This window comes from Solanum tuberosum, unplaced genomic scaffold (genome assembly GCF_000226075.1).
Source record: "Solanum tuberosum cultivar DM 1-3 516 R44 unplaced genomic scaffold, SolTub_3.0 scf00358, whole genome shotgun sequence".
NCBI lineage: Eukaryota > Viridiplantae > Streptophyta > Magnoliopsida > Solanales > Solanaceae > Solanum > Solanum tuberosum.
Window position 1 is genome coordinate 343,547 of NW_006239288.1, and position 10,124 is coordinate 353,670.

Here is a 10,124-nt window from a genome sequence, read left to right on the forward strand (position 1 = left end):
ATTTGCAAATACATATGTATATCAGTTATATACAATTATTTGACAAATATACATATAAAATTCGACATATATATACACACAATTAGCCTCTCCCCACTCTCTCACATGCCTCTCTCATCCCTCTCCCAGTCTCGCTAGCCTCCCTCCTCACTCTAACATGTAGCTACGAATCATAATTAACAAACTATAATTATAGCCTAATTATGTTTATTTTAGTGGCTATTTGTGAAATTTCCGTTTTTTACTTTATTAAATTATTATTAACTTTATTGTCCAACTTTACCGATTACTAAATACCGGCGGCAATTTCATAGCCATTGACGGAAGTTGAAATACCAGCGGCAATTTCAATTGTTGAATTGCATAGCCATTGGCGGAAGTTGAAGAAGAGCAGAGTCTTATCAATCAGCTTATAAATTGCTGATAGGCTTCACCAGAAGAGGTATTTCATATACTACTTCGAATTTTTCCTCCATTAATTTTTGTTCCTGCTCTGTTTCAGACTCAATTCGACCAATTTTTAACTGAAATAGGAAAATTGTTGAATGAAGAGTGTTATTATATCTACACATTTTATATTTTTTTGTGTTAGTGTTTTGATTTTGTTAATCACGTCACCATTTCATTCAGTTCGAAATGGGTAGATTCTGTTGAAATTGGGGGAAAATGTTAATTGGGGATATATTTGATAAGTTCAGTAAAGGTGATCAGATAGTATAATGGAGGATTTGCAGCCAAGGGTGTGGCGTAGTGGTCAATGAAGTGAGTTGAGAATCATGTTAGGTTCATAGTCCAGCAGAGACAAAAAAACACGCTGATTTCTTCTCATTTGTCCTAGCTTTGTTGGACAGAGTTATCTGGTACTTGTCGCTGGTGGGAGGTGACAGGTATCCCATGAAATTAGTCCACATGTGCGAAAGTTGGATATGTATATATATATCCTCGCTATTTGCAGATCTGATTTTCGAATGTTTAGAGGAAACCTCTCATATTTTTTATTTTAAGAATTAAAAGGGGAATGGAAACAAGGGAGAGAAATAAAGTATACAAACATTAGCAAAAAGAAAATTCCAAATTTCTGTGCGTGAGATGATGATCCAAGATTAGGTTTTTTGGTTATCAAACTTGGTTGCATTGTAGCTTATGGGAAAAAGAACAAGAGGAAGAAATTCAATAATGACCCAAGTTGAGTTCTTGTTCCACCTTACTTCGTAGGTAATTTAATAATGACCACACAACTTGTATGTTTATGAAGATGAAGTGCAGTTAACTTATCTATATGTTATGTTAAAGAGCTACGTATATATTGCTTGTGCATTTTATACAGTTACTTTGTCAAGTTGCATAAGTTCACTGTTTCAAAGAACTTGTGTTGTTTGGTTTGGCTACTCGTCTTGAATGAAATAGTAAGATGATTGATTTGCTTTTGCTTTTTTGGTTAAATTGTTGTTTATATAAATGTAGAAGCTACAAGATGCGATTTTTCAGATCTTAAAAAGTAACAAGAAAGTTTTAGGAGTTGTGATTTGAAGTTTGATTTGCCAGGTGAGAAAATGACATTCATGTGGTAAAGAGCACTTCTTTTTAATAAACCTCTTAGTTGTTGTAAACTTCATAAAGTTGAAATGACTCTGATTTGCAACATTTTCCACTTCTCCGTGTACCTCTCCTTTTGTCTTTCCTTATTTACTAGGCTGTCTTTTGCTTTTCTCTTTGTTCTTTATGTTATTATTTTCTTTTTGGAGTTTAGTGATGTTGTTTGGCGAAGATAAAGGGGAAAACAGGACTAGTTTTGGAGTTAATGCCAATGTGAAGCTAATTTTGAGAACAATATAGAGAAAGAATATGAGTAGGTTACACAGAAGGAGCGAGTAAGTGGTTTTGCTAGATAAAATATGATGTTATTTTATGTGACGGATGTTTTTGTAATATTTGCATATATGTGAAACTTCTTTGTTATTGACCTGACGATGAAAGAAAAACTTGTACTTAATTTGAATTAGTTATAATTATAATTATCAACGGTTTTGTTTTTGTCCTCTGCCCTTATTTGCTGAACCTTTCATGCAGGTTTATTTGCTTGAGTGAAGACCTTTTTTATATAAGAGATGTACTAGTACATGAGAACTTCCCTTCGTGTGTGGTAAATGGTACCAGAAATTCTTGGTTCACTATTGCATCATTGTTCTAAGACCAAGGCATTCCATTATGGACTCTCTCTTCATGCAGCTGCAATCAAGTCAGGCTTACCAGGTGATGTTCTTATATCTAATCACATCCTCAACATGTATGCCAAGTGTGGAAATATTAACTTTGCCAGTCAGATTTTTAATGAGATGTCCAAAAGAAATCTCGTTACCTGGTCAGCCATGATCGCTGGTTATGATCAAGATGGGAAACACCTCATGGCTATCAGCCTCTACTCCCAAATGCCACTAGAGCCCAATGAATTTGTCCTTGCTAGTGCTCTTAGTTCATGTGCTAACCTCTTGGCCTTGAAACTTGGTAGGCAAATACATTCCCAGTCTATCAAATTAGGCTGTTCATCCATTTCGTTTGTGTCCAACTCTCTGATCTCAATGTACATGAAAAATGGTCAATGTAGTGACGCTCTATCAGTTTTTGCATTGACACCCACTCTTACTGATGTCTCCTACAACACAATCATAATGGGTTTGGTAGAAAGTAATCAAAGAGAGAAAGCATTTGAAGTCTACAAAAGTATGTGCCAACAAGGGTTGGTTCCGGACCGCTTTACCTTTGTTGGCTTATTAGGAACCTGCGATACTGCACATGATTTGGGGAAAGGAATGCAATTGCATAGCCAAACAATCAAGCTCAAACTTGATGGGACCGCCTTTATAGGCAATATAATAATGACAATGTACTCAAATTTGAACTTGTTAAATGAAGCTGACAAAATTTTCAGATCAATCAAAGAGAAAGATGTCATTTCATGGAATACTCTCATTGCTGCTTGTTCTCGTTGTGATGATCATTCTAAGGCCTTGGTTGTTTTTAGAGAGATGGTCGAATATTTTGATGGAGGGCCTGATGAGTTTACTTATGCTAGTCTGCTTTCTGCATGTGCTGGCATGGGTTCGATGCAATTTGGGCAGCAAATACATGCTCATCTTATTAGAAAAAGCTCAAGTGTAGATATTGGTGTTGTCAATGCCCTTGTGAACATGTATGCTAAATGTGGCTGTATCCAGTATGCATATACAACTTTTAGGCTAATGATTTCTCGTAACCTTGTCTCATGGAATAGTGTCATTGCTGGATTTGCTAACCATGGCCACGGAAAAAAAGTTATAAAATTATTCGAGGAGATGAAGAGTGTTGGTTTAAAGCCTGATTCTGTCACATTTCTCGGACTTCTAGTCGCTTGCAATCATGCAGGGCTTGTAGATGAGGGCCTATATTACTTCAATACCATGAACGAGATTTATGGGGTTACTCCCGACATTGAACATTTCTCTTGCCTCATTGATTTACTAGGACGAGCTGGGAGACTGAAAGATGCTGAAGAATACATGCAAAGGTACCCCTTTGGGCATGATTCAGTTGTTTTAGGTTGCTTACTTTCAGCTTGTCGGCTGCATGGTGATGTTGTAATTGGGGAAAGAATGGCTAAGAAGCTCCTACAGCTTCAGCCAGTTTCTACTTCGCCTTATGTTTTGTTATCAAACTTATATGCTTCAGACGAGAAGTGGAATAGTGTAGCAGAGGCAAGAAAAATGCTGAAGAGTTGTGGTTTAAAGAAGGAGGCGGGTCATAGTCTCATTGAAGTGAAGGGATCTGTTGAGAAGTTCACAATTGGCAATTTTGCGAACTCAAGGATTGAGGAAATCGTGAATGTGCTTGGAACTTTAGGCTGTGGATGGGATGAAGAAATTATCCTCCTTGATTCAGCATAGGAAAGGCAGATCTGTTCCCACTGCTTCAGCACTATTGCGAACATTAAGCTCGGCATGTACGAAGGATTTCTGAAATGACAGATTTTACTGAACTAACAAAGGTGTGGACTTATCTTTTCAATCTGCTTCTTTCAAACTATTTTTGGTCTTTTAAAACTTGATCCTCGGAGATGAATGTTGTTGTGTCTTCCTTCATGATGTAATCGGATGGTTTGGTTATCTAGCTGTTGATCTGGATATTTATCTAAGAGTTTATATATTTAGTCTGACAGGTCGAGTTTTGTGACTGCAATCACCCTATGCTTTGGTAACAGCTGAGTTTGTTGCCCTCATTCTTTAGGGATGGATTTGGCATTTTGATCCCCACTGACTGAAATTTTCCTCTTTAAGGTGCATAAGAAAGTTTATATTCTTTGACCTTTGTGGCTGATTTTGTAACTCTAATTCTTTAAGCATAGGTTTCACAATTTGATCCTACTGAATTTAAATTAAAATAGGTTGGGTGAGCTTCCAAATTAACTCAAGTCTCATTGAATAAGTAAACAATTGGATTGGTTCAATGACAGAAATTTGCCTCTAAAACTGCGTAGAGAACTCTTAATTCTTGGCCTTTCAGGTTCAGGTATGAATTTGTTAGAACGATTAAAAGGTATCTTGTTAAAATCAGTTTTCTCTATGGAGATGCAGTTGCTCTTTACCTGCATCCCGTATTTGAGATTCTACGATCTTATGCATATGGAGAATTTCTTTGACGTGTGAATGAAATGTCATTTCGCTTTTGGGATTTATTCTTTTCTGTGTATCAATTTTGAGCTACAAGTAAACTCTTAGCATACGCTACTTTTCCAGGTCATATTATGTCTCAAAAAATCACTTTCGTAAGTTTATGTATCGTGTAATGTGACGGAATAAGTGGTTCTTTGAATGCTAGTTGTTCTGGTACAGTGTCTGTATCTATTTATCTACGAGCAGCTATACTCTCTAATTTCATATACTCACTTCTATTCTCATGTTTTTGCCATCACATGACTTCTTCCAGCATCTAAAAAGCCGATATGTTTTTTGTCAAAGAAAATCTTTTCTGGTGAATTCACTTAACCTAAAGTAAAGTGCACTTTTCTGTTTGGCAATTTTGTGGTAGGATGAGTTTCTGTTGATTAAGATTTATGTTTACGCTTTTAGAGCATAAACATAAACAAAAAACAGTAGATGATTTCTTCCCATCTGTTACTTGATACCTGTTGCTAAGTGGGAGGTGATAGATATGCCATGCAATTAGTCGAGTTGCGTGCAAGTTGGCCCGGACACCACAACTATAAAACAAAAAATGTTTATGTTCTATGCTGCTACTACTTTGTGGTTGTTGCCATTACCTGATATCCTTGCCTCGTTCGCTTTGTTTTGTTCATTCAAAATGTTTGTCTTTTTTTTATTATATAGATAAAGAAAAGTATCAGAGCCTCACTCGGTTTAGCTTTCTGTTCAGATACATATATCAACACTCATGGAAGTACATCATCCATAAGCATCAGCAGATCATTAAAGATGAATATATTTGTATTGTTCAACAAGAGTCTGCAGCAACAAGCTGCGAAAAGTCAATCCCCATACAGTATACTTGACACTAATAGAAGTGACAAAGTGAAGTCGCGGTGGTGCCTCTCTAGCCATGGGTGTTCGGCTAAGAAATTCCTCAGAGATTATAGGAGTTGCATCAAAGCTGTAAATTTTTGGTGAAATATTCTTTAAATACCAGTCTGCGTTGATGGGCAATGAAACAATATGTTTACAAGGCTGATATCAGCAAGACGGATCCCTTTTTTTTTTTTGCACTCTTCTTTCATGTAGCACAATGTGAAATAAGAAAATTTTATGATTTCTCTGCAACACTTATCTTACTATACCCAATTTCACAAACTTAAATTAGCGTTTTCAGTGTTTCTATTCCTTTATCTCGAAGTTATTGAAGGTTATAGACTTAATGGTGTTTCCTTTTACTTCGTTCAACTTTCCATTATTCCTAATATGGTAACCATCTGCACTGGAGAACAAATATCCATGGAGAACAAATACTGGACAAAGTTAATTGGTACATGTGTTGGTACGAGCTAGCAAGTATTTGGTGGAATAGTCAAGTTGCAAGCGACCAAGGCTGAACACAAGTGTAAACAACAACAATGAACAGGTTTGAAAGCTAGGATGCAAATAATAAAGAAAAAAAATCACTGATGATAAAAAGGTAATCAATGTACTAGAAACAAAAGTAGTACTAATAAAATTTGAAGAATAAGATAAAGAGCCACAGCTGCGGGATTAAGGGAAATTCAAAATACCCAAAAAACAATTTACTTACTCTAATGTACAAGCATCTGTTTGTTTCACAACAAACAAGCAACGCAAGCTAAACAGTAACGTTCTATACCAGCTAAAGCTAGCAGAGAGTCATCCTCCAATAAAAAGTATACAGTGGCATCAAGCTACAAAATCATTTTCATATATTTACAACTTGTTCCATCGGCCACTACACTCCGTATTACAGCTGAAACATACAAGGAACACAAAAGTAACCATTTTGATTGGACGCCCCAAATTACTCATTTGAATAGTAGCAGTATATTTATTATGTAAATGTATCCTCTCGATCTGCCTCAGCAGTATCACCTTCCTCCATATTACTGAATTCCAGGAAATGCGTTGGTCTGTGATCCTCATTGTAGTACTCACGAGGTGTACCTAACTTCACTCCATATTTCATGCTAACAGTGTGTTTCACTCCCATGAAGTTGTAATTCCAAGGTCCATTATCAGGTATCTGCACAAAATAAATAAATCAATTTACATTCAGATCTACATGGAAGAAAGCATCGCAAACATGCACGAAACATTGATGCACCAATCAAAAATCCAACTGAATAATCTGTGCATACTTACCATGTAAAAGCCAAGGAATCGGTCACTCAACAGCATCTGGACCTTCTCGTAATGAGTTGGCAGGTAACCATGAGGGTTACTTCCTGTATCCTTGTTAGCACGTCCCCATTCATACCCAGTTGGCGTCAACTTATATGCAGTTAATGAACAAGACCCTGGCGTGAAACTGCATGTCAATATAATACACTTCTCTCCATCCCAGTGTTTGTTGTTCTCCAGGACCCGAGCATGTGAAGTCACATCCTGTTATTCAGAATAATTCACACATCAGAAGAGCCGTGCATAGAGGAAATAAACAAACCCAACCTAATACCCGGAATAACTCATTACAGCTACACAAACAAAACAAAGATCATTAGAAGTTAACCTGTGGCGATAACTGAGGAAGCTCATTTGGTTGTGTATGCATCCATCCCAACGGCTCCAAGTCGGTGAGAAAATCATGCTCAGGAAGACCAGAAGGTAGATGCACCTGCTGATGTGTACCCCACTGTGGAGGCATTGCAATACACCGGATTTCTTTCACCTGAGGATTATCTGGTGGACTTACACCATACAAGTAACCAGCAATTTGTGTCCGCAGATCAGCAATGCAGATGAACTTCTTCAGAATATTTTTTGGCATGATGTAAGTATATCCAGTCTCCTGAACAAATAGTTAAAATCGAAATATGTTAGTGGAATATTTTCTTTTTGGAAACTACAACGATTCTAGGTAAAAAGTGATAAAAAAGTATAGTATGTCTAGTTGAGCAAAAGAAGGCGAGAAAATGAGCACCTTTATGTCCTCTGAATTTACATATATGTGGTTCACACGGAGATAGAGATTTGTAGCAGAAATTGCTCTGACACGCCAATCTGTTTTAGAGCCAAAGGCAGCTTGTTCATAGGGACTTGTTGTAGTAACAATCAACTCATCACCATGGACATTAGTTGTCTTTGTGGTAACAGCAGTCAGTTGACTTGCTTCCTTAGCCTGAAAGGATATGCACATCAGCAACAGCAAATCTAAAACAAAGTACTACTTCGCCAAGTACTAGAAGTTCCAGGACCATTACCTGTTTCTCAATCTCAGCTATCTGTTGGCGCTGCTGTGATGGAGGAGTTATCTCAGCTCCAAGTATAATATCACGGATCTCAGACACTGTCAATGCTGATGTGTTCACATTGTTCTTTTTTGCATAGTCTGAGAGAATGAGATCTCGAAGTGCTACCTCAACCTGAAACCATGCACAACAATCCAGAATTAGAAATACGTCAACCAAATCAAAATCCACAACCTCACAGGTGTGTTACCAAACAAGACAAAAAGATATTCTCCTTATGAAGAGCGCTCATAAAGCCACTGACAAAAGTTCCTTTCACAATATCAAGGTATGGCAAATACCGGATGAAGCATAGGTACATCGACTTAAGTATACCTTCATCCACTGGTCATCTGTAAGTGAAGGCCAGATGTGGTGAGGCTCAGTAATGACAGACTTGTCAGGCTTGAGTAACATCTTAGCCTTCTCATTGTTCACATGGAGCGCACGCAGAATGAGGATGAGCCTGGAGAATGCTGTATAAGATGAGATACTCTTCAACCAATCATCATATATGTTGAACAGAACCATTTGTGGCTCTGTAGCCTTCAGTATCAGATCACCAAATTTCTCTATCTTCAAACAAGCCTGGAATGGTAATTGCAGCTCACTTCCTTTGATAACAATATTTGGAAAATCAAGCAAGTGGACCTCCAATGGATCAAGCATTCCCTTCCGAGTCACAATAATTTGCTTTGGTTGTTCTTCAACAGGCAAAGACCTAACAAGCGCAGCCACTTCTTCAGCTGTTTTCCACTTTGCCAGTTGGCCAAGACGCTTTTGCCCTGCCCACACACTTGTGTGAATGACCTGTAAATGAAAAGAACAGGACACACATTAGCTACTGGACAATGGAGTTCTCCCAAAGAGTTCATGAGAAAATTATAGTCGAACTGTACTTGCCTTCAAAAACAGTTGACCTGTCCTGGGATTGAAAATGAAAATTGCACCATTTATTGGCTTTGTTGTCAGATTTCCCTCAAAGGTCTTGTGGATGGTCACACGGTACACATTTGTGTCATCAACAAACCAGATGATTTGATTGCTGAATATCTCTCCATAGTTCTGAGATGATAAATATGGTTCTGTGGGCTCTGAAGAATACAGTTGCAACCCTTTCCTTATGCGTTCCCTCAGCACATAGAGCGCAGGATTTGACTGCATAATGGAACACAAGGATGTTAAGAAACTTTCAGCCGTAACACATACTGTGCATGCACCAGATTACGAAAATAATGGATGATTAGAAAAGGAGAGATACCTTCATAATCTTGTTCATGGCTTGGGCAAGCAATGGTTTTGAACCAGGAAACCAGTTTCCAAAGGCGGAATGCAAGTTGTAAGCAAGGTCCAGTCCAATCATAACACCTGAAAAAAGAAACAAGTAAATAAAACTTGTCTGACAAAGGGAATGAATTTGATTGATCAACAGATGCACATGTGACATACCAGTAGGCGATGGATAAATAGACATGTTGTCTGTTGTGTAATCCATGAACTTTGCTCGTGTATAACGCTCAATATCATGAGAATCGTAGTCACCCCACCGAAGCTGCACATCTATCCAGTATTTGTTACTAGCTTTCTGGTCAAACACATCCTTTGATTCAGCCACAAGACTAGGTTTTGACATTGGCCATCTATGCGCAGCAAAGAGGAGGATGTCAGCACACGAGCTATTCATTTTGTAACTCTTTCTTGGATGAATCGTTTCCTTCTGTACAGTTTCAATTTCCAATGCATCCAACTCTTGATCCAAAACTTGGCAGAGATCCATGACGACACTCTCATGGATCTTCTGCCACAAATGTGCACGGAATATCTGTATTAAAGATATCTTCAGAGTTGGAATCTTCCCGTGCATAAATATCCCAGTCAGATCCAGCTGTACTTGGAAACCAACATAGACATTTGCCCTATTTATGGTCGGTGACCACCAAAGTGTAAACCTACGATTTGGAATTTGATTAAGCCCAGATCGTTGAGCATTAGTCAGTTTCTTGTACTTCATGGATTCCTCAAAACCTGAAGCTTTCTCCCAGAAAAGACCCTCCCAAGTAGGGAAACTGAAATATCAAAAGGAACTGAGTTAGCAAAATCTTAATCAAGGAACGTATGCAAAACTGAGACAAAATAACCCACTTCAGAGAGTAAAAGCATCCCCCCTCCCCCCCCCCCCACAAAAAAA

The 10,124-nt window shown here is 37.9% G+C and overlaps 2 protein-coding genes across 3 annotated transcripts in view; one reads left to right on the top strand and one right to left on the bottom strand.

The window, feature by feature from the left end:
* The first annotated feature begins 270 nt into the window (after positions 1-270).
* Positions 271-5,902, top strand: LOC102585674 (pentatricopeptide repeat-containing protein At4g33170-like). 2 transcript variants are annotated; one of them, XM_015315405.1, is made up of 3 exons: positions 271-442; positions 2,071-4,021; positions 5,407-5,902. In XM_015315405.1, the coding sequence occupies exon 2, from the start codon at positions 2,148-2,150 to the stop codon at positions 3,918-3,920; it is 1,773 nt and encodes a 590-aa protein (XP_015170891.1). In that variant the 5' UTR covers positions 271-442; positions 2,071-2,147; the 3' UTR covers positions 3,921-4,021; positions 5,407-5,902. The 2 variants fall into 2 exon arrangements, with proteins under 2 accessions (XP_015170891.1, XP_015170892.1); XM_015315406.1 differs by lacking the exon at positions 5,407-5,902 and adding an exon at positions 4,185-4,923.
* Positions 5,903-6,230: 328 nt separating this feature from the next.
* Positions 6,231-10,124, bottom strand: part of LOC102586113 (pre-mRNA-processing-splicing factor 8-like) — a 13,657-nt gene continuing 9,763 nt past the window's right edge. The window contains exons 18-26 of the mRNA XM_006361576.2: positions 9,386-10,002; positions 9,198-9,304; positions 8,840-9,094; positions 8,273-8,746; positions 7,910-8,071; positions 7,630-7,827; positions 7,219-7,497; positions 6,852-7,094; positions 6,231-6,732 (exon numbers count right to left, since the gene is read on the bottom strand). Of these exons, the coding sequence (XP_006361638.1) occupies positions 6,541-6,732; positions 6,852-7,094; positions 7,219-7,497; positions 7,630-7,827; positions 7,910-8,071; positions 8,273-8,746; positions 8,840-9,094; positions 9,198-9,304; positions 9,386-10,002 (2,527 nt within the window). The 3' untranslated portion in view covers positions 6,231-6,540. The remainder of the gene's footprint in view (positions 6,733-6,851; positions 7,095-7,218; positions 7,498-7,629; positions 7,828-7,909; positions 8,072-8,272; positions 8,747-8,839; positions 9,095-9,197; positions 9,305-9,385; positions 10,003-10,124) is intronic.